The 24,452-nt window shown below is 39.6% G+C and overlaps 1 protein-coding gene across 4 annotated transcripts in view; it reads left to right on the top strand.

Annotated features, from left to right (window-relative positions):
• Positions 1–224: 224 nt before the first annotated feature.
• Positions 225–24,452, top strand: part of SCAF4 (SR-related CTD associated factor 4) — a 63,680-nt gene continuing 39,452 nt past the window's right edge. For 3 of the 4 annotated variants that reach the window (XM_045284580.1, XM_045284578.1, XM_004711322.3), the window contains exons 1-3: positions 225–614; positions 21,892–21,975; positions 22,218–22,262. In XM_045284580.1, the coding sequence (XP_045140515.1) occupies positions 585–614; positions 21,892–21,975; positions 22,218–22,262 (159 nt within the window). In that variant the 5' untranslated portion in view covers positions 225–584. The remainder of the gene's footprint in view (positions 615–21,891; positions 21,976–22,217; positions 22,263–24,452) is intronic. The other variant, XM_045284579.1, reaches the window with a different exon arrangement.

Here is a 24,452-nt window from a genome sequence, read left to right as displayed (position 1 = left end):
TTCCCGCTGTCACGTGCTAGTGGCTTGCAGGGCCGCGCGGCGCGGCGCGGCAAGGCGGGGCGGGGCGGGGCGGAGCGGAGCGGGGCGGGGGAGGAGCGAACGATGGCGGGGCGGGGCGAGTGCTGGCCGCCGGAAGCGCTGGGAGGCCCGAGCTGTCCCAGGGTGCTCCGCGCGGCGTGGATTCGGGCCGCTGCCGCCATCCTGCTGGCGAAAGGAGAGAGAGGCCCGCCCGCTCGCCGGCCGGGCCAGTGTGAGGCAGTGCGTGAGGGCGCGGGGGGCCGTGTCAGCGAGACGTAGAGCGCAGCCGCCACCACCAAACGGACATGTTGGAGCCCAGGGCCGTCGCCGCCGCTTCTTTTTCTTCATCCTCTGAACGGGACTGAGAAGGGCCCGCTGCTCCTCCGCCGCTCCCTGGGCCGTCTGCCCCGCTGCCTCGACCGTAGCCTCTTCCTGCCCCGGCCGCTGGCTTCGCTGCTTGTCGCCTCCCCCCGTCCTCCAGGCCCGGCCGGTTCTCCGGCCCCGCTCCGCCGCGGAGCAAGGTCTATGACCGGCAGGCCCGGAGCAGCCGCCGCCGCAACGCGAACATGGACGCCGTCAACGCCTTCAACCAGGAGGTGAGGGGTGCTCGGGGCAGGGGCTGCCCGGCCTGCCGCGGGAGCCAGAGTGTTGTTTCTCCCGCCGCCGGAGGTTTCATGCATTGCTCGGGGTGGGGACGCTTCCTGCCCCGGTTCCGGGGTGGCGGGGCCTTCGTCGAGCGGCCTGTGGCCTGGCAGAGGTCGCGGCGGCCACGGGAACTGACCCAGACCCCTCCCCCACCCCACCCCCCGGGCGGCGACCTGAGACTGCCCCCACGTTGCCGTTCGCCCCCGTCAGCCTCAGTCTCTCTAACTTCGCCCCCTTTCAATTCCAGGCGCGCTCGCTCCCAGCCCCGTTACTGGCTTCGCGGTGCCGGAAGCCTGCGCGGGGCTAAGAAAGAAGCGCGGGCGGGCCGGGCCGGGGTGCGGGATTGGGGGCGGGAGCATCTGCTGCTCGCGGGGCTGGTGGCGCGGCGGCCTCGGCTTTCCTGTCGCTCAGGCCGCGGCGCGGCGGCGCCTGGACTCTGATCCCGGGCCGAGGAGGCGTTGGAGAGGGTATTCACCCCCCCCCCTCCTCCTCCGGGGCTCCCGCACTTGGGGAAAGAGATTCGTAAACGGAGGGTGGGGTGGCGGTGATGGTCACTCATGGCGAGTCGTGAACATAACCCGTGGCCCCTAAGGCCCCAACGTGACACCTGAAAAAGTTGAATGGGGACAGCAGAGCCTTTGCCCCGCTTTAGTCAGCTAGAGAGTCGGTGTTGGCCTCCGGTACCCCACCCTCGGAACGCCCTCTCGAGAACATTTACATGTGAAAACCTTCCAAAGCCGGGCACAAAGCTGCCTGCCGCCTTGCCTTAAAGCTTTCTGTTGGTGCGTGCAGGGCTTGGACTGAAGAGCCCACACCTTTATTTCTCAGCATCGGCTTGGGGTGCGGAGTGGGTGAGAGGGGACGTGACCACTGATTTTAAATGCAGTTACAAGGGATAAACTTTTGCCTTGTATACAGTTGGGCTCCCCCTTCTCAAGTGCTAAAGATAAACCAATTTTGAGAAAATATACATCATTCGAGATTTCCTGATGTGGCATTAGAAACTTCATCACACAAGATTTTTGTAGCCTTACTTCTAACGTAATTATGGTGCGAAGGCTTTCCAGTTCCCTTGAAGTGCCGTGGTATGGGACCTGCCAGATACTCCGCAGTTAACGACCTTTGCTTTACCAAAAAATTACACTAGAAAGAGACTTGTCAAATGATAAGTACATAAAATGTCTTAATTGAAGTCATTGCAACTAGTATTGAAAAGTGCCTTGCCAAGTTTTGTAGTGAGGATTTTTTGAAGTAGAAAAATATTTCCTAAAAAAAAAGAAAAGAAAAAAAGAAAAATATTTCCTAATCAAAAATAGCTGTAGAATTTGTCTCCAGGTGGTTAAGACTGGAAGCTGACTTTGGTTCCTGAAGGTAAAACTCTCATTGGAATATTATCTCCATGAGGAATGAGAGTTTTCTTTCTCCCCTTCTGCTCCAAAGTGCTCAGGAAATGGTTGATTACACCAAGATTAATTTTTAAGAGATTTCAAGTACTGCATTTCCCTCCCGGGATAAAACTAACTATAGACTAATTTTAATGATAATTTTTCAAGAACAAAGGATTTTTAGTGTATTCTTATGATCAGAATTACTTCTGATCTTACAGAATTACTTCTGAGGTAGACATGAAAGTTGGTGGGGTCAAGCACTTTAGTAATCAAAGTACTTTATGATAATCCCGGATAGGTGTGTTCAATGGGGTGGGGTTCAAAGCAAAATTAGGAATAGTTTTGACTACCTGAAAAGGTCAGATAAGGTATAGTAACCTTTTAAATGTGCACAGTGTAAATTTTCTTATCCTTGCTCATTTACCTCGTCTTCATTTCTGTCCCTAGTGTTTTAGGAACTGCGAATTGTATATTAGATGCGTGTTGCCAGTTCCAGCCCTCTTCTGCTAAATGAAAACTTTTCTGGAGAAATTAGACTTTAAAATTCATTTTGTGCTTGCATGCCTTGTGTAGCATCTGAATAGTTTCTCTTCATTTATGAAATGTCACTGATTGATTCCTTCCCTTGTAACCTTGAAGCCCTTAAATCAAACCTTCATTTAACAAATATTTAAGTGCCTACTCAGCTTCAAATCTTCTAAATACTGTGAGGTGATAGAGGATTGCTGCCCCCCCCTCAGTGTCTAATGTAAATATAGGGAACATTAGTTTTAGGCAAATAATTAGTATGTGATGGACAGTTTTCTTTGAGAGCCTTTATGGAATACTGTGATATGGCCATGGACATAAGTGTAAACTTGGGAAGAGAAGATACCAGTTTAAGATTTCAGAAGGCATAGGAAACCGTAATCAGGGAGCAGCAGTGCTGAGAAATGAGTAAATAAGTTTGACTGTTATGTACTGGACTACTAACCTAGAAAGGGGGCAGCTCAAACCCACTGCGAGGCACTTCAGAAGGCAATCCTGGGAATCTGCTACCAAAAAGTTACAGCCATGAAACCCAGTGGCACACATGAAACAGTGGCAGACACTTCTTATTGGAAAAACAAACACATGGAGCCACCTTGAGTCAGAACCAATTCAACAGAAACCGAAGGGAAAACTATTGGAAAGTAAGGAAGTTAAAGCAATTTGATGCCCAGCGCTGTTTAGTAAGTGCTGGACTGCTATTCACAAGGTTGGTGGATCAAACCCACCAGCCACTCTATGGCAGAAAGATAAGGTTGTCTGCTCTCAAGATTTACAAAGCTGAATCCTGTATCGGGTCACTGTGTGTCAAAATTGATTCAGGCTGGGGGGTGATTTTATTTAAGTGAATTCAGATTTTAGAATTCATGTTGTTTGGCATCTGTTGGGTTTTATTAAGCTAATTGGTACCCGTGTTCTAATTCCTGGGAGATTGTAATGCCATTAGCAGAAGTCAAACAGTTATAAAAAAGCACATTTACTGGAGAAGATAATGTGTTTGGTTTTTGAACAAAGGTTGCCTTTGAGTTATGTGGTGGAACAATCTTGTGGAAATTTTTGCTAAGATAGTTGGCCAACTATAGAGCTCAAATTTGGAAACAAGAGAATAGAGGAAGGTACCTGAGGGTCATCCGCGGATGTGCCCTGGAGAAAACAGGAATGAGAAAAGATAGTAATAGTTAATAAGCACCTGTGGTGTGCCAGATGTGTGTATACACACTCACACGATACCATAGGTATTTCCTGCAAACACATCCACTTTACAGAGGGGAAAAAACTGACTCTGAAAGAAGCTAAATAATTCCCCCTAGGGCATACTGCTAGCTAATGGCAAAGTTGGGATTTGAATGTGGGTTTCTCCCATTTGATTGCTACTTAAAACCTTATATAATACCTAGGGAGTGACCGGAGGCTTTTTTTTTTAAGGCCACAAATGTTTGAGGGGGTCAAATCTGAAGTTAGGATTCAATGGTGATTGGAGATAAATTATAGGTGGCAAATCAGAAGTCTTTGGAGGCCTTTGGTTTAAAAAGGGGGTCGAGGTAGTGGTTCAAAGATGAAGAGATGTAATTTATGATAGTATGGTTAGAAAGTATATAGGAAGTCTCAGTTAATAGTGTTCATCAGACCCTACGTTTCGTCAGCTAAAGGTAGAGGCTTGGGCATGGGGATGATGGGGGAGGAAGAAAGGTACAGTTGTTGAAAGCTATAACCGTTAGGTAGCTTGGAGCAAATTGTGGGTAAGTGGAAAGTGACATAAGAAATACAAGTAAAAAGAAAGTCAAAATAAGATACAGCTGGAGAGGAAAATAAGAAAAGTGAAGTAATTAGATACGTAATCTACAATATTTGGAGAACTTCTATGGCCAGCATTGTTAAAAGGTGAAAAGTGAAGTATCAGTGATCACTTAAGGTCTATACTCAATTGTGTTGTTTGTGTACAGTATACTACTCAATATGAAGATTTTGATACTTTGTAAAAGTTTTGTTCAACTAATAAAGGTTTTAAATTGGATGTTTTTAAAGCCTGTTGATTGCATTTTTAGCCTTTAATAAATTTTAAGAAAAAATATTTCTTAACCCCATTTCTTTGCAGCATCTACACATTAAGACATTTAAAGTACAGAGTGCAGAGAAAATAAACATCTAACGTTCTATGTTTTGGTATACATAAGTAGTACGTGTGCTTTTTTCTTTATGCTCCAACATTTCTAATACTACATGTTAAAATTTGGTTATTTTTAACTACTGTGTAGTGTATATAGATTCTCAGTTGAACATGTAAGTTTCTAATTTTTAGCTGTCAGACTGCAGTGAGCTTTCACTGACATGTTTCTTGGTGTACATGTCTAAAGAGTTTCTTTAGGATGATTGTTCTCAATCCTTTTTGATCTTGGATTCCATTATACTTTACTGAAAAGAGAAGAACCAGGGGGTGTTGTTACAGCGAACACACCACAGGCTGTGCAGCTTGATGATGCCTTGTGAATGTATGTGCTACAGGGAAGCCTGTAGTTGTATCTGCTGATGCTGTCTGGAGAATAAACCTGGATTGTTCTGCCTCCCCACTCACCTCTACCCCCACCCTCCAAAAAAGATAAGAAACACAGAGAACTTACATGTCTATTGGTCACATCTATTGATATCTACCATATTAGAAATGAAGACAAATATCAGTATTGTTTTTTTAAATAATCCCATTATATAATATTTCTGTGAAAAATAACTTTCAAAACTGAAAAATAGAAGACTGACAATGTTTTTGCAGCTCTCCTTTAAACTTTCATTTGGTGAAAGCTGGATACTCAACTGGTTCATTCAAACTCGTAACATATATTGGGTCACCTCTGGAAAAACTGCTGTACACTTGTGTGGAAATAGGTTTTAAAGGACAAAAAAAAGTTTTATATTGATATTAATAAGGAAACAGTTTTGACTTCATAAATCACTGAAAGGGACAGAGATTTCAGGGTTCTCAAACCATTTTCAGAGATCTGGAATAAAGGAACCTCAGATGGGGGGTGGTGGTGGTGGTGATGATATTTTGACTCCAAGAAAAAAAATTAGTGCTTTTATATTTTTATCTTTAAAATTAGATGAAAATGAAACATGAATTGGCATTGGTGCACTTATGCAGTTGAAATGTCAGTCTTGAACCACTGTGCTTTCCTGAAGGAAGAATTGGATGCTACATCTCAGTTGGGTCTTGCTGCCCTTTCCTACTACCACTTGATACTTTCTTTATGACTATATTTTACTTACTGATTGCTAGGTGTAACTGTCTTTAGAATCTAAATCTTAACCTGTGACACTAATTTTTGCTGTTTATCTAAAGAGGTAGGCCAAGGGTTGAAACAAAGTTCTTACTGTGTAGAAGAGATGTAGAAGGACCAGATCAAGAAGTGAAGTAAAAATGGAAGTTTCTCTTGCCTCATTTCACCATGGAATGCTTTTATTCCAGGAGCTTTGGATATTAAAAGTTAGTCATTCTTCCACTCTTTTCTTGACTTTGAGTCAATTGTTCATCTCCAACAGCAGTAGAGGTCTGGCTTTATTTATGGTGAGTGGGATATAGCTTGCTTCCTCAGCTTTCTGTAGCAGCATTGTGAGGTCAGCAATGGATTTTAATGGTTTTTAACTGTCTCACCGTGTTTTTTTATTTTTGAGAACTAAAAAAGATGTACAAATAATAAATAATTTATTAGCACTCTCATGTGGGCTCTGCATCAGGGATCAACTTAACCCCACATAAAGAAATTAGTATATAAAAAAAGCTGTGAGGTGAAAACAAAGTGTGATTTTATTATTGTATTAGGTATTATAAGTAATATTGAGATTATTTAAAAATACGAGGTTATTTTAAAAGGTGTATGTAAGGGGGAAAATGAGGACCTAATGTCGGGGGTTTAAGTGGAGAGAAAATGTTTTGAGAATGAAGTACAAATGCACTTTACACAATTGATGTGTGTATGGATTGTGATAAGAGTTGCATGAGGCCCTAATAAAATGTCTTAAAAAAAAGTGTATGTAGATTATAAGCCATTTTATTTCATTTATTTTTTTAAGCCATTTTATATATAAGGGACTTGAGCACTTTAGATTTTGGTACCTTGTTTGCCCTTGTCCTCTTGAATTTTGGCATGATTTATAGATGACATTTCATTGTTTTATATTTAGAGCTCTTTATTGTGCCTGTGAAGACATCCAAGGAGCGCTGGTGGCGTAGTGGCTACAAGTTGGGCTGCTAACCACAAGGTCAGCAGTTCAAAAACACCAGCCACTCCTCCGGATAAAGACGGAGTTCTACTCCCGTAGAGTTAAAATCTCAGAAACCTGCCAGGGCAATTCTGCACTGTCCTTTAGGGTCCCTTTGAGTCGAAATGGACTCAGTGACTGTGGGTTTTGGGGTTTGGTTACTGGTAAGTACTGCTGAAGAATCAGTTTAGCCAATGGCTCTGACAGGGTTGTCTATCAGAGCAGAGAAACATTCTCCGTGGAGTCTCCTTTCTGCTCCCAGTCCTACCCTGAGTTCACCCAAGTTCATAAGTTTTATGAAGAAATCCAAGTAGGTTCATAGTAGAAAACGTAGTAATTCTCCGTGGAGTCTCCTTTCTGCTCCCAGTCCTACCCTGAGTTCACCCAAGTTCATAAATTGTATGAAGAAATCCAAATAGGTTCCTAGTAGAAAACTTAGTAATCCAGTGACTATCGACAGGAACAGTTACCACTTAAGAGAGCCGAGTTATGATTTAGAAACCTGATTTTTGACTTAAAAAGGGGTGAGTGGAGAGAGGAGGTTAAAATTTGTGTTTGGGTGACATGGTGTTTGATAGAAATCCATTGAATCGGTAATCTCGGATTGAAGATATGACCATAGGGCCAGGGGTATCCCTGGCATTTTTAACATCCAGAGGAGTGTGGGGGGAGTGTGTGTGTATGAAGCATACTCCTACATAAGATTTTCAGAAATAATTTTAAAATGAAATGTGAAATAGAAAAGAAACCTAAACACACAATTGGGGAGCTGGTGCAACACTGAGCAGCATTTTATTGTGTTATATAAGCCCACCATGACTCAGCCAATTCCACAGCAACTAATGACAGTGATACACACTTTACATTCTTTCTAAGTATTTACATTGTGCATATATGCAAAGTACATGTGCTATTGACAGTAAAATAACTAGTGGGGAAGGGGGATGGATAACTTTAAATTGCCATTTGTAAAAGAAAGATGTATACAGTATATTCTGCCATAATAAGGATATTCCAATTCTTTTCAATTCTTAACTTTTGCAGATTTGTCAATGACTGCCAAAATTGATCGTCATGTTTTGTTTGGCAGACAGGTATAGCCAGATATATCAACCAAGGGTCACTGTGATTCAGAATCTACTCAATTGGAGTGGATTTTATTAACAACAATCACAGTACATGTTAATATTAAACAACAGAAACAAATAGTAAAAGGCTTAAACATGTACTTTTGGAAGAGACTGATTTAAAAATCCAATTTCACAATAAATTCTAGAAATCACAATTCTGTCTGTGTCTTTTTTCAATGTTGAGCTCAGCGACTTTCAGATATCTCTTCGGTTGAAAAAATTTCTTTAAAATGTCTTCACCAGGAAATTCAAATGGCTTCTATTTGATGAACACTTGAAATTCTGTTATGTCTGTTGCCTTGCATTTTGGTGATCTGTAGTGCTCTTCATAATTTTTCTTGCTTGATCCTAAGTCCTAAGGCTTAGGTTTCACTGTACATTTATTCAAGACTATTCCTGGTGTTTGTGTGCTTCGGACTTCATTCTGAAGTCTGGTGGGGATGGGAGGAATGTAGCAAACATGTATGTTCATCATGTAATGAAGATATCGGAATGTATTTCCATGTAAACGGAATTGCACATCAAATGGTAAATAATGCAAATATGAAGGAACTGGTGCTACGGTGGTTAGGTGCTCAGATGCCAACCCAGAAGTTGGCTGTTTGAACCCATCAGCTGCTCCCTAAGAAGAAAATGTCATCTGGCATAGAAATCCCGACTACTGTGGCCTTTAGGGTTACTGTGAGTTGGAATCAACAGCAGTGAGTTTGGTTTTTTGGTTAATACAAATGTGCACATTTGACACTTGGATTTAAATTAAAAACTCAACACGACCTACACCAATGGTTTAAGTAACATGTAAACCAGCCTTCAGATAGTTTTTGGTGTTTTTAGTATTTAGGGACAGTTGACTAGCTACTGATAGCCTGCATTGGTTGGACTGCACCTTTTGATCCACTCTTAAGTATAGTATTGAAATAGAGCTCTGCTGTTAACCAGCCCTGCACTCTACAATCTCCTTCAATATCTCCAGCATATCCACAGGCACTTTAGTTAAGAGTTCTATTTCATTCCCTCTTCTTGACATTGTACACCAGTGCTAAGCTTTAACCGAAGAAAAATTAACTGCTAAGAAGCATACACTGGATATTTACTGTGCCATTAAAATTTTTTCTCAAAAGTCTTTAAACTTCAATAGCAATGAGTTAACCAGTTCAAGAGATGTTGAATGACAAAGGATGGTTTAGTTTGGGGTTCAGTGGAGCTATGTGCAAATCTCTTAACAGGCCTTGTTAAAACGTTTACTAAGAGTGCAGGATGGGTAGTGTTTTGTTCTGTTGTACGTAGGATCACTGTGGGAACTGACTCAACAATAAGTATTGATGTAAATTTTCTGGTGTTCTTAAAATGTGAAATGTTCCCAAAAGCCCAATCTATAGAGACAAAGTAGATAATGGATTAGACTGTTACAAAACTAAATTGACATGGCTGTATATCTGAATATACTAAATACCACTGAATTACACATTTTAAAAGTGTTTTATGGCACAGTAAGGCCTGTTTAAAGTAGAAAATTAAAATATTTTCCACTAACTTGGAGATAGAAAAGTGGTTGTATATAGTTGATAGGTGAGTAAATCTTGATTTAAAACAGTGTTAAGTAAATACACAATTTTCATTTTTTTTAAATGCTTGATCTGATTTTCTGTCAAGTTGACTAATGGCTACAAAGTGGTTTGTTAGGAATGATTGATCTTGATTCCTAAATTTGTTCACAGGATAGCTTTAGTTTTTACCTGGTCTTTTAACAAGTAAACCAATGAGGAAGGGAAATTTTAAGGGAAAAGGTCCTACATTTGCTCATTAAATATCAACCAGAGACCAGCTAATATGTTAGATGTTTGATGTCTTCATATTCCTAACTCTTTTAAGGTTAGGAAGCAGGGAAAGTGTGAATTGTCCAAAGTCAGGTGTATACCATAGAAGTAATAGTTAATGAAAATAAGTTTTTAAGTCATTTGGAGAAACGTGGTAAATATGCTCAACATTTTAATTTCCTCTTGAAATCTAGGCGGGAAATAATTCACACAAAATATTTTATAGCCAACTTCTCGGGAACACATTTACTTGTGAGGCATAACATTTTAAAATCTGGCATCTATGTTACTATAGAGCCCTGGTGATGTGTAGTGGTTAGTGTTATGGTTACACAGACTCTTTGATCAGCATGGTTGACAATTCAAAACCACAAGCAGCTGGGTGGGAGAAGGACTGGGCTTTCTACTCCCATGAACAGTTAAACCCATGGGGGCTCACTGTGAGTCAGCATTGATGCGATTGCAATGACCATGTTATAACAAAAATACACCAATGGCATGGAGTAACATCTGGCAGCTCCCGAAAATCACCGTATTAAGCAAGTGAAAGAAAAGGACCTTGGTGAACCTACTGGAATTCAGTGAACAAAAATGGTGGTAAGGAATGGAAGATGGCTTACTGTGGTAAGCTGGAACTGAGTGATTTTAAAAAACTGGTGAGGGAAGTGCCCTTGGTTCTAGAAGTGGAAAAGTATGTGAAGAATAGCCTCTTGGAAATGGAGGAGATAACTGAAGAATGAATGAGGATGTACTTGACACGGTTAGTCATTCGAAATGCTTCTGCCCGCCGCAAATGGTAACAATCAGGCAGGGTGATAAATTAAAAGAGGGAAAGTTCAGGTGAAGTTTGACTCTGATGCTATTTACTGAAAACATTTACCAGTATGGTGGGGTGGTTTTTGAAGCGTTTTAGTGGCATATAGCCCCAAACACAATTTAGTAGTTCAATCCTATTAAGAGTTGTACAGTCACCACTACACTCAGTTTTAGAACATACTTTGTTTTTTGGATGCACATGGAAATAGAAGTAATCCAAAAATGGTTTTTGTTTAATAGTAGTATAGGTGTGTTAAAAATTATACTCTACGGGAACCGATTACATGGAACTGTGTGACCTCCCTGAGGGACAGACAACCAAAAAGTGGATGAAGGGAGACGTCGGACAGGGCAAGATATGACAAAATACCCATTTATAAACTATCAAGGGCTCATGCGGGAGGGGGGAGCGGGGAGGGAGGGGAAAAATGAGGACCTAATGTCGGGGGTTTAAATGGAGAGAAAATGTTTTGAGAAACGATGTACAAATGCGCTTTACACAATTGATGTGTGTATGGATTGGGATAACAGTTGTATGAGCCCCTAATAAAATGTTAAAAAAGAAAAAAAAAATGATACTCTATAAACAGAAAAGAAAATGTACTCTAAATCCTGGAATTGGGAGAGATGTTGACAGCTTTGTGGGAGAGAATAGTAATATGGTAAATTTAGGAAGAAGTAAGTATTTTAACCTATTGAACTTGGAAGTATTGTAAAACGACCTGGTTTGGAATCATTTAAAATCTGGAGAGGCATTTACAAAGAAGCACGTGATCTGTTTGTCTGTTTATAATGTTTAAGACAAAGCAGTGCCATCTTTTTTTTCCCCAGACTCTTAAAAAGCCTTATTATAGGCTTCATCTTAACTGTCATGACAGACCTGTCTTGTCTTAGTACCTACTTTTAAGGAAGTAGTGATACAGTTAAATGTTCTGGTTTTAAAGGATTTGATTTTTGTAAGGACAAATCCTTACAAAATTCTATGACAAGTAAATAGAATTTACATGGGAATAAATTGTATTGATAATTGCAAATCTTAATGCCAAACAATAATTTTTGAATTTTGGTATTAGGTCTTATAAGTGGAAAAAATATTTTAAAAGTGTTTTATTGTTTTTGAGATGTTTTATCAGATTTACATAAAATATTTACAAGTATTTACAGAGAAGTCAGCTGGTAGTGATGATTATGTGAAAGCATATTATTTAAGTTTATTTTCAAAGATTGGATAAAGATGCATTTTGCATCAAACAGGCAAAGCGAAAATTCCCCTTTTTATTTCTAAATTAATTCAGATCATTGTTAGAGATGCCAAATCAACTCACACGGACCCTACATGGCAGAGTAGAGTCGCCACATACAGTTTTTTGGCTGTGATCTTTATGAAAGAGCTCTGTTGGCACAATGGTTAAGCACTCAGCTGTGAACCAGACCCATTCTGTGGGTCCAAGACTTGCTGATCTTCTGTAAATATTACTGTCTTGAAAACTATGGGAGCAGTTCTACTCTCTAATGGGGTCCCTTTGCATCAAAAGTACCTAATTACAATAAGCTATGCTAAAGCAGATTTTCTCCTGCTCAAATTAAATAAATTCTAATTGAAAATAAAAATCTCATCAGACGCCATTCCTGTTTTAGAGTTTCCTTTCGGTCTTTATCCCTTAGCAGTTGTATTTTAAAATTTGACCACAGAGTCTTTATAGTATATGAATTTATGTTCTGATTTTAAAATCATCATTAAAAATGAAAACATTGTAAGATTTTCTTTAAAAAGTTAATGGTTTTAAAATTTCCCTGTGGAATTGGAAATCAGTTAGTGGCCTAGTGACATGCTTTAATGCTTCAGTTCCACTTCCCTCGTCCATTGCAGAGTGCCTACGTCTTCAACATTAGGGAGCAGCCATGCAACTGGAGGAGCTGGGGGAAAGTAGGAGGAAATGGAATGCCTGAATTATTTATTTAGTCATTTTATTGGGGGCTTGTACAACTCTTATCACAATCCATACATACATCCATTGTGTCAAGCATATTTGTTGCCGTCATCATTCTAAAAACATTTTGTTTCTACTTGAGCCCTTGATATCAGCTCCTCGTTTTTTCTCCTCCCAACCTACCCCCCTCCCTTACGAACCCTTGATAATTTATAAATTATTTTGTCATGTTTACACCGCCCAATGTCTCCCTTTTCTGTTCGTCCCCCAGGTTGGGGGTTATATGTAGATCCTTGTGATTGGTTCCCCCACCTTCCCCTTATCCTCCTGGTACTGTACTCATTGGTCCTGGGGGCTTATCTGTCCTGGATTCACTGTGTGTGAATGAGGGAGTGTGGAGTGGAGACCCAAAGCCCATCTATAGCCAACTGGATATCCCCTTACCAGAAGGATCACAGGGAGGAGAAGATGAGCCAGTCAGGGTGCAAAATAGCATTGATGAAACACAACTTTCCTCTAGTTCTTTATGCTTCCAATCCCCACTATCATGACCCAATTCTACCTTACAAATCTGGCTAGACCAAGAGGATGTACACTGGTACAGATCAGAGCTTGAATTACTTTTTAAAGAATTCCATCAACTTTTTCCTCTTTAAGGAACAATCTATATGGGATCAAATTGACAACAGCAACATGAAGTATGTTAGATAGGAAGTATAAGGGCACTTAAGTTGGGATGAACCAGAAAAACAATGTTTGTACAACTTGAATATAATCAATTCCACCATGCTGTATAAAGCGTCGAAATTGTTCAATTGATGTGTTTTTTTAGCAACAAAGTTTTTATAAAGAAAACTTTAAACCACTGAAAGTAAGTGAAGGGGGGGTACCAATTAGGTTTCTTCAGTCATTTTAATGTGCACTTTGATTACTGGTAAAGCTGAACAAATTTTTTATACAGTAACCATTGACATTTTCTTGGTTGATTGAATTGCTTTCCTCAGCATGTTTTTAAGTTTCACTGTCTCATTTCTTTATTATTAGTTCGTGGGTACTCTGCTTTAGAATAGCATAGTAGTACTTGTGTTTTGTCTTGCCTTTGTACCACTTCCCTCGTCCAATCAGATTACCCCATAATAAAGTATTGCCCCATACAAATCTTTGGGAAGTTTGGTATATTAGAAAGCATACAATAAAATGCTAGTATGTAATAGGCTAAGCTATCCCATACTTTTTTGTTTTAGGAACAGTGTATTATGGTGATTTGTCTTCAGGGTATAGTTAGATAAAACATCTTGCAGGAGAGAACTTTGAAATATTTCCCCTAATTTTAAGAAATTTGATGTCTTTTATAATACGTGCTTATGCTACAAATAGACCTTAGTGAATCTCATACAATGAGTTGAAAAATGGAACCCCATCCCAATTGAGGGGAATTCTGGAAAGAAGTACTTGCTTGAGACTTAAAGGTTTAAGACATCATTCGACTAGTTAGTATGTGGCCTTCCAATTTTTTTCATCTCGATTTCAAAATGCAGGAAAAAACATTCCAGAATTTGTAGGCCAGTAGCTTAGATCTCTGCCGATTCTGTGAATTTTGTGAGTTTCTATACATTGCTAATCAGTAGTAATGCACGCTAGTGGAATAGGGGGTTACTCTTTGGACTGTTAGCTATAATTGGCAGTTCAAAACTGACTAGTTGCTTTGTGGGAGAAAAGATGAGGCTTTTCTACTTATGTGAAAATTTAGTCTCAGAAACCAGTAGAGGCAGGTCTACCTTGTCCTTTGAGTCAAACTGACTCAATGGCTGTGAGTTTGAGTGGTTTTGTTTTGGAGGAGCCAGAGCAGAGTTCAGAAACTATTTACAACAGACTAAAATGTCTAGTGAAGGTTACAAATAAAATAATTCAAAATAGTTGCAATCCTGAGTAAATCAGGAATGAAGAAGTGGATTCAAGTAGATTCTGTTTCAAGTAATCTTTAACTTGGAGGCCAGAGAAATTTACAAGCTGGTTGGAATAGTTGCCACATCAAATGGTTGTTTTCAAAATTTCCATCAATAGATAAAAAGTATTGTCTGTAATTAAAGCTGTCTTACAAGGAAAGCTGTCATGAAGATGTTTTTTTATAGAGATTTCTAAGAATTCTCAGCATACTTTAGTTCATTGTAGTTGTGGATTAACATTGAAGTGCTTATTTTTGTTAAGGCAGTGAAATTGTGGTGGGTGGAGTTAATGGCCTTCCGAAAGCTGCCCATGTCCTATTTCTTACAACCTGTGTATGTGGCCCTGGGTGCCATATTTGCTGACGGTTATGTTACGAGTTCTGCTAGATTGATTTATCCAAGCTGGGACTAATGTAATTGAAGGGATTTTTAGAAGGTATGTGATGTGGGAAGCAGAGGTCGAAGAAGATGTGCTGCGGGCCTTGGAGATGGAGGAAGGGGCCATGAGCCCAGGCATGTAGAATGAAGCGTGCATTTACCTAGGTCTTCCAGAAGAAGTACAGCCCTACCTGCATCATGGTTTTGAACTCTTGAGGAGACTTAAACTCTCTAAAACTGAAAGATAAAAAATTTTTACTTTAAGCTACTGTGTTTGTAATAATGCATTACATTAGCAATAGGAAGCTAATACAAAATCCAATTCAATATTAGGTTCTGTGAAAGCAAATATATTTGGCTCTGTCTACAAAATAGGGTATTATACTTAAAAGGAATGTATGTATCAGGACCAAACTTTTTAGATCTAGAAACTCTTATCATTTGGCTGATAGAAGATAAATGAGGGGCAAAGCATGCTAGTTACCTTTAAATATTTGAAGTTATATGAAACAGATCATTGTTCTGTGCTTCAAAGGGGGGAAGGAAGAGGTATCAGAGGGCAGATTTGGGGTCAGTACAAAGAAGACCGACTGGGTAACCATTGGAGTTGATGAGTTTAGAAGTTTATTAAGCTTAGGTTACTCGCTAGAAAAATTGCCATGTAAACAGTATGTAGAAGGAGTGCTGAATCCTATGCGAGGTGTTAACACCAGTCATTTTGTGTACAAACTCAATTCTTCCAGATTTAAATTGCCACCTAAAAGTGAAGATACCAGGATATCCCTTATACACGAATGAGGCACTGGCTTAGGGGGAGGTTAAGTAACTTGCCCAGAGTCAACCTACATGGCCAGACCCAGAGTTACAACCAGATGTTTCTGACTTTTGGAATACCACAATGTCTGATCTCCCCTCCCCCCCTACTAGATTCCATTGAGTAATACTAGTATTGAAAAGCAAAGATAATACTTTGGGGACTAAGGTGTGCCTGACCCAAGCCAGGGTATTTTCAATGGCCTCATGCATGCGAAAGTTGGACAACAAATGAAGAAGGATCAATGCATTTGAGTTGTGGTGTTAAAGAAGAATATTGGTAGTACCATGGACTGCCAAAAGGACAGATAAATCTTTCTTGGAAAAAATAGGGCCAGAGTGCTCCTTGGAGAAAAGGATGGCAAGATTTCCTCCTACATACATATTATCAGAAGAGACCAGTCCTTGGAGAAGGCCATCCTGTTTGGTAAAGGAGAGGGAGAGTGGATAAGAGGAAGGCCCTCAAGGAGATGGAGTAATGCTCGGTGTAACAATGACCTCAAGCATGAGAAGACCATTGTGAGGATGGTGCAGGACCGAACAGCGTTTTGTTCTGTTGTGCATAGGGTCACTATGGGTCACAACCAGCTAGAGGGCACCTAAAAACAACACATTCCATTGTAATTAAGTTGCATTGTCTTGTCCATGTGAAGTGTATTAATGGTTTGGAGATAACTGCACGTTATTAAAAGGTGACTAGTAGTCAGTTTAGGCCTACACAATAAGAGTTGCATTTTATATTAGTCTTGAGTGCTCCTATAAATGCACAAAACTGAGAAGATTCACAATACAGTACTTAGCCGTACTGTGCACAATAATGATATACTTTTAATTTTATTCTAGTAAATAATAAGTTTCGTCACTACCCATTAGCTTAGTTTTACTGCCTACTAATGTGTGTCAACAAATACCGGTAGTTTAAAAAACAGTACTGTAGATTGTCTCCAGAGTTCATTCTTTATTTCTTGTTAAAATTGTGTGTAGTATTTACTCAATTCTAAACGCTACACTTTTATATGAATTATTCTTAAAATTTTCTGAGGAAACACATCAGCCTGTGTTATAACGAGAACAAGGTGTCGATGGGATCAGGTATCAGGCATCAGAAGACCCAAAACAAATATACCAATGCAAGTGATGGGGATCAGAGTAGAGACCCAAAGCCCATCTGTGGACAAATGGACATTCCCTTACAGAAGAGTCACAAGGAAAGAACAAGACAGCCAGGGTGCAGCACCGCACCAATGGAACACAACATTCCTCTAGTTCAGCAGTTCTTAACCTGTGGGTCGTCACCTCTTTGGGGGTTGAATGACCCTTTACTTTCACAGGAGTCGCCCGATTTCATAACAGTAACAAAATTATAATTATGAAGTAGCAACGAAACTGATGTTATGGTTGTGGGGGGTCACCTCGACATGAGGAACTGTATTAAGGGTCACAGCATTAGGAAGATTGAGAACCACTGCTATAGTTCTTTAATGCTCCTCCCCCCCTTATCATGGCCCCAGTTCTACCTTACAAATCTGGTTAGACCAGAGCATGTACACTGGAACAGATAAGAGCTCTCAACACATAGAATCCAGGATAGATAAAACCCTCAGGAACAGTAATGGGAGTAGTGATATCTTGAAGGGGGAGAAAAGGGGAACTGACTACAATGATCAATGTACAACTCGACCCCCTGCCCCAGGGGAACAAACAACAGAAGTGTGGGTGAAGGGAGACAGTGGGTGGTGTAAGATGAAAATAATTTGTGAGGGGTCTACGAGGGTGGTAGAGTAGGGGGTGGGGGAAGCTGATACCAACGGCTCAAGCAGAGAGAATGATGGCAACATAATGTACAAATGTGTTTAATACAACTGGTGTGTGGATTGGTATGAGCTGTAAGAGCCTCTAGTAAAATGATTTATTAAATTAAAAATTTTTTAATTCCTTAAAGGCTATTCCTATTCTCAGGACAACAATGAAGTTTGCTACTCCAGTAAGTTAAAGAGTTATGAAAACCCACAGGGTCAGCTCTACCCTGTCCTATAGGACCACTGTGTGTTGGAGCCGACTCAATGGCAGTATATCTCATTTTACAGATGAGGGAAAGACTATATTACAACTAATGAGTGGTAGGGTCAGGATTTCTCAGACAATTTGATTATTGAGCCTGTGTTCAAACTGTTAGGGCCCCTAAGTGATGCAAATAGTTTGCTTAACCAAGTATAACAAACAGACAAGAGTGTTGTTTAAGTCACATGAACTAAAGAGCAGGAAAGGCTTCACAGGCCAAGTCTTGTTAAATTGACATTTGATTACTATAAAACTCATGTTTTGTTTTTAAATCATTTTATTGGGGGCTCCTACAACTCAACACAGTCCATACATACATCAGTTGTATCAAGCACATTTGTACATTTGTTGCCATCCTCAAAACATTTTCTTTCTACTTGAGCTTTTGATATCAACTCCTCATTTTTTCCCTCCCTCACAAATCCTTGATAATTTATAAATTATTATTTTGTCATGTCTTACACTGATGTCTCCCTTCACGCACTTTTCTGTTGTCTGCCCCCCAGGGAGGGGGTTACATATAGATCCTTGTGATCGGTTCCCCCTTTCTACCCAAAACTAATGTTTGACCAGCAAAATTATGCTATTTTCTTAAGTCAATACCTTCATTAATAAATTGAAGGACCATTTAAACATGAAGACATTAATATTAAAATAGTTTACGTGGCCTCCAACTTGTTTTGCTGGGCATATAACCTTTACTCTGTGCCATGTGTTTTTTTAATTGAAAAATCCCTTCTAAATTATATGCTAATATATTATTACCTTCACTACCATCTTTCAGTCAGTTTGACATACTGTGGTGATTTGTGTGTCACTGTAATGCTAGAACCTTTGCCACCTGTATTTCAAATAACTCATGGTGGACAGGCACCAGCAAAGCTTTCAGACTAAGCCAGGGAAAAAAGATCTGGTTATCTACTTTCTAAAGTCAGCCATTGAAAACTGTGGATTGCAGAAAAATAGCGTCTAAATGGCGCTAGCAATTTTGGCCACTAGTTGGAAGGCGTTCAGCATCACACAGTGGCCACAACTATGGGCTGGAGCATGCCAGTGACCATGAACATGATACGAGATGGATAACATTTTGTTCTATTCTTGGGGTGAACAAGAGTCAAAGATTACTTGATGGCGATTAACATAAGTCACCATCTAGTTAAAATTTAATTTACACATAGGAATATGTCAAAAAGTATTGCTGTTAGGATTCCAGTTTATTCCATACACAGATTTTTTATAAGCCACGTGTTTAAGTATGCCTTCTATCAGTGGGATGGTGCAGACAAGTTCTTTTCGTATTACACTGGCCTTGGCTTCATCAAAACTGATTTCTAAGGATGAAATGCTGAACCAATTAAGTTCAAGACAGGGAGGTCTTCTCAGAAGATTATGGTGACTTATAGGGAGATTTCAAAGAGGCACTCTTGATAAACGTTCTTAAAGGACACAAAAACAGGACAATGGAGCGTTAACACATTTTAAGAAAATTGAAAATGATTCATGAGATAAAAGCCAGGAAAGTTGACCCTAACAATTGTTTCCATCACATCAGTGTGCCTGTTTATTCTTTCAGGTCAGCGAGGGCTGTCTTATGAGAGTTTTCTTGGGAAACCTTAATCCCATGCATTCCACAGTCCTGATCTTCCTCGTTCAGACGATGTAAAGAGCATGATTTGATTTGAGTGCCTCAAAAGTGCCGAAACTCCTGGTTTTGCTGTGGTGTATAAAAGAGCTCAGAATTTTTCAGGGAAGGGTTGGAGAGAAGGAAACCCTGCCTTCAGGCGTGTATGGGTATAGATGGTGGCTATATCAACAGTTGGTGGCTTCTTTAGTAGAGGTTTCTGTGGCTCTGTAGAGCATACTTACCTATGTGTGTGCTCTTGGTTCTCTGCCCTGTAAGATGCTCAGTGCACCCTTTTGCATGAGTTTGATGCTGGCCTTTCATTTTCTAGGCTGGACCTTGATTCTATGCTTCCAACCTACATTACAGTTCATCTACCTGAACGCTCTCCCTGGATAGTTTTTTACAGTTGCTGTCAGATTGCTTCTGGTCCAGGGCGATTCCATGTATGTCATAGTATAATAGAGTTTTCGGTGCCTGATTTTTCAGTAACATTGCCAGGCTTTTCTTCAAAGTGCCTCTGAATCTCAAATCTCTAACCTTTCTGTTAAGAGCCAACCAAATTAACTGTTTGCACTACCCAGGGATTCTGGAGATTCAGCAAGCAATCCAGATTGAATTCAGTCTTTCATTGTTATCCCTGAACCCGTACAATATATACAGGGGCTCAGGTGCACCTGCCTTTTCTTTTCTGTATCCTCCAATCAGAGTTAATGGTTTCAACATCTAGTTAGCAAGCAGCATTGCTATTAGAGATTTTGAGTTTCTTCGTATTGGCAAATTATAGTTCTGATCCATGACCTGGGTATCATCTAAAACAGGAAAACTTCATTAGAACAGTTGTGACAAACTCCTTAAATATCTTTAATAAAATAGTATAATAAACCACCTAAGTCAGTGCTTCCCGGTACATAGTAGGCTTTCAATTCTTCATGGACTGTAATGGTGTCTTTCAACTCTCTGATTGGAGATCTTGAAGTTTCTCTTGCTGGTCCTTTGCCTGAATTATGGTTATGCTGTTTATGGCATTGTCAGTACTTTAATTTTACAAATAAATTATAATACCGGCCTTTTGTGTTCAATTGTATTTTTGTGGAATGAGAAGAAATTGGAATGACCAAGAAAAAGGTTAATTGTATTAAATGAGTATTAGCGTTGGCAAAGTCCTTTTGAAAATATTATAATTTTTCAGTGGTCAAGTAGCTTTCTTTGTTGCTCAGATCTTTTTTTCTGCTTAAGGTTAAACTGTCACAGGAAAAATTATAACTTAAAAATAGTCAGAAGATGTCCTTTATAAATGTTTACTTAGGTATTCATAAGTAATGCAGCATTAATAATGTTTAGGGTTTGAGCTTCAGTATTTTGTTCTTAGTTTCTTATCTATATAACTTGAAAAGTTATCAAGTTGAAAAGTAATCAAAAATTGATCTTTCTAAATGTTTTAAATAAGGAACATTCACAAGAAGATTTTTTTTGCTGTTAGTAAATAAAGTGAAGCTCTAGTAACCTTACTTAAAGAACCTCATTTTTTTTTCCCTTTGGAGTTCTTGTGTTTTAACCATTACCCACTGATTCCAGCTCATTAGCTGAAACTTGAAGTAGATACCAGCTCATAGCAATTCTATATATGGTTCTGGGGCTGTAAATCTTAGCCAGAGCATAAATCTTATTTTCCTCATAGCGGCTAGTGGTTTTGAACTGCTAATCTTTGGGTTTTTGTTTAATGGTCCAGCATATAATCTAGTGTGCCACTAGGGTTCCATTAGGGTTAACATTTTAAGTATAGGTGGTGGTTATTATTCAGGACAAAATTATTGCTTTGTAAATGGCATTTTATATGTCTTGTCTACTCCGATATATAACGAAGCCCTGCATAGTTGTCATATGTTTGGCTGCTAACCACACGACAGCATTACGAAACCACCATCGCACTGCAGGAGAAAGACAAGACTTTCTACTCTTGTAAAGAGAATTTTGGAAACCCACAGGGGAAGTTATACCTTATCCCATAGAGTCACTGTTCGACTCAGTGGCAGCTTAGTTTTATTTTTTTGGTTTACTCTTATAAACGTGTTTCTCTAAATCATATGATCCCAAACTTATTTGACCTACCATCCCTTTTCAGGGGAAATAATTTTATTTAGCTCCCCCACAATTAAAAAATGTGTCCTATAGTCCATAATCCGATAAAGGATAGCACCTGCTTTTGCAACCCCATTGTGTCGTTGTAGCTCCCCCTAGGGGGCATTGACCAGATTGGGAAACACTACAAGGAACTAAGTGGTGATACAGATAGTATATAATACAGCTCTTGGGTTTTTGTAGTGACCAAATTGTTAGAGCTGTTAGTTCCAAAATTTTGTTTCCCTCTTAGTTGATTGCATTGCAAATGAGTTTTTAGAGCTTGACATTTGCCCCTAATTTTGTAAAAATTACAAAGGGTAAAGTTGTTATTGACAAGAACAGTTCCTAATATTGCTTGAATTTTTTTCTTTCTACATTTTCTGTAATGCAAACATTTTTTTCCCTTGTTTTATTTTTTAAGCTCTTTTCCCTTATGGATATGAAACCTCCCATCTCTCGAGCCAAGATGATTCTCATCACTAAAGCTGCTATTAAAGCTATTAAGGTAAGTACAAAATAAATGGCTTTTGTTTGGAATGATTTTTAGAATGAGGATTTATTTTGTAAATTAATTCAAGGCTAAATCAAAGAGTGCTAACAAGCTTAAGTTCCAAATCCTGTGGCCAGCCCTTCTTGTATTATATTATCTATTTTATTGTCTATAACAATACAGACCTTTTTTTTTCTAGTTACAGGGATTGTAAAAATATTTTAGTTGGACAATAATTTCTCTTAATTCTTTTTCAGCTTTATAAGCATGTAGTTCAAATAGTAGAAAAGTTCATCAAAAAGGTAATTATCTTTTCATTGTTGCTTCATTTAATATATGGTCAGTAATTTTAATTCACTTCATAGATTATAATTTGCCCCTAAAGCCACTGTATAAGAAAAATAGTCACTGAGAGTCAAATAAAGGTCGAACATGATAGTGGGGCAGGAGGAAAGTAAAACGAAATAGAGGAAAGAACTAGGAGGCAAAGGACATTTATAGAGGTATAAATATAGACACGTACATATGTAAATATATCAATATATCACTTTAGGGATATAGGCTAGTGTACATATATTTATAGATTAAGTATTAAGGTAGACGGACATTGGACCTATATTCAAGTACTCTCTCAATATAAGAGCACTTTGTTCTAATAACTTGGCATTCTGTGATGCTCACCTTCCCCACACACTCGCTGAAGACAAAATGGGTGCATAAGCAAATGTGATGAATAAAGCTGATGGTGCCCGGCAATTAGAAGATAGAGCATGTGGTATCTTAACACGCTTGAAGTTAAAGAAGCAGCCATCTAGCAGGGGAGTAACAAAACCCACATGGAAGAAGCACACCAGCCTGTGATCAGCAGGTGTCGACAGGATCAGGTATCAGGCTTTCCCAAACAATGATACTGATGTGAATGAGGGGCGTCAGAGTGGAGACCCAAAGCCCATTTGTAGACAATTGGTCATTTCCTCACAGAAGGGTCACAAGGAAGGGACAAGTCAGCCAGGGTGCAATATAGCACTGATGAAACACACAACATTCCTCTAGTTCTTTAATGTCTTTTACCCACCAATCCCATTATGACCCCACTTCTACCTAAAAATCTGGCTAGACCAAAGCAAGTTCACTGGTACAGATAGAGCTCTCAACACAGGAATTCAGGACAGATACACACCCCACCCCCACCCCCCAGGAATAGTAATGGAAGTAGCGATACGCTGAGAGTAGGGGGAAGGTGAGGGGAGAAAGGGGAAACCTATCTCAGGGATCAGTGTATACCATCCACCCCCAGAAGGGAGATGTTGGACGGGGGGGGGGGGGGGGGGGGGGGAGCCTAATACCAAGGGCTCAAATTGTAAGAAAATATTTTGAAAATGATGGTAATATGTACAAATGTGTTTGATACATTTGAAGTATGGACTGTTGTAAGAGCTGTGAGGGGCCCCAATAAAATGATTTTTTTTAATTACAAAAAAACCAAAATGATTTAAAAGTAAAAAGAAAACTAGTCACTAAAAATTTTATTATTAACTATTTTGAATACAACAAATTATATTGAAATACCATCGATTGAGCGTTTACTTTGAGCCAGGCACTGAATTTATGTTAGGCCCCCATCAAAATTAATCTTAGAAAACTTTTCTACACAGTTCACAGCTGTATATTTTTATAGCTGTTTAATTAGCACCTCTTTTTCAGAAACCCACAGGAGTCGCTAGGAGTCATTGACTTGATGGCAGTGAGTGATTCTCATTAAAGGACTGAGAACCGAGATGGATACACCTTCATCTTGTCCTTCCAACCAGGCATTGTGCCAGATGGCATATGCTGATAAATGCTTAAGGACTATCGTGTCCCAGTGGTTAAAACACTCACCTGCTAACTGAAAGATCTAAATCTACCAGCCACTATGTGGAGAAAGATGTGGCAGTCTGCTTCAGTAAAGATTATAGCTTTCAAAACCCTAAGGGATAATTCTCCTCTATCCTAGAGGATTGTTATGTGCAGAAATACACTTGATGGGATGCAGCAGTAAATGTTTCTAATCCATGGCCTTTGAGTACTGGCTTAGGAGTAGAAAGGAAAGGCTCTAACACGCAAGAAACAACTACTAGATGTTTTTATAGTGAAAGTGAAGTGAGAAAAAGTTTTAAGTTGCCTGTATGCCACCACCTTCACATTATACATTTTATTGATGTGCCAGTATCTAAAGGACATTGTGGTGATGAAGTGGGTTACATGTTGGACTGGCAGCCGTAAGGTTGGTGGTGCAAACAAACCCACCAGCTGCTCTGTGGGAAAGGATTCTGTAAAAAGGATTTACAGAATCAGAAACCAACCAGACCAATTCTGCTGTGTCCTATAGGGTCATTATAAGTCAGAATTGACTCAGTGACAGTGAGGTTTTGTTTTGTTTTTTAATCTAAGTAGTTCTGGCAACACAATGAGTTGCACATTGGGCTGCTAGCCAAAAGATCAGCTATTTG

This window comes from Echinops telfairi, unplaced genomic scaffold (assembly GCF_000313985.2).
Source record: "Echinops telfairi isolate 266 unplaced genomic scaffold, ASM31398v2 ScPeMD7_7469;HRSCAF=8507_0, whole genome shotgun sequence".
Taxonomy (NCBI): domain Eukaryota; kingdom Metazoa; phylum Chordata; class Mammalia; order Afrosoricida; family Tenrecidae; genus Echinops; species Echinops telfairi.
The sequence above is the reverse complement of the archived record's forward strand: the minus strand, read 5'-3'. Positions and strand labels throughout refer to the sequence as shown.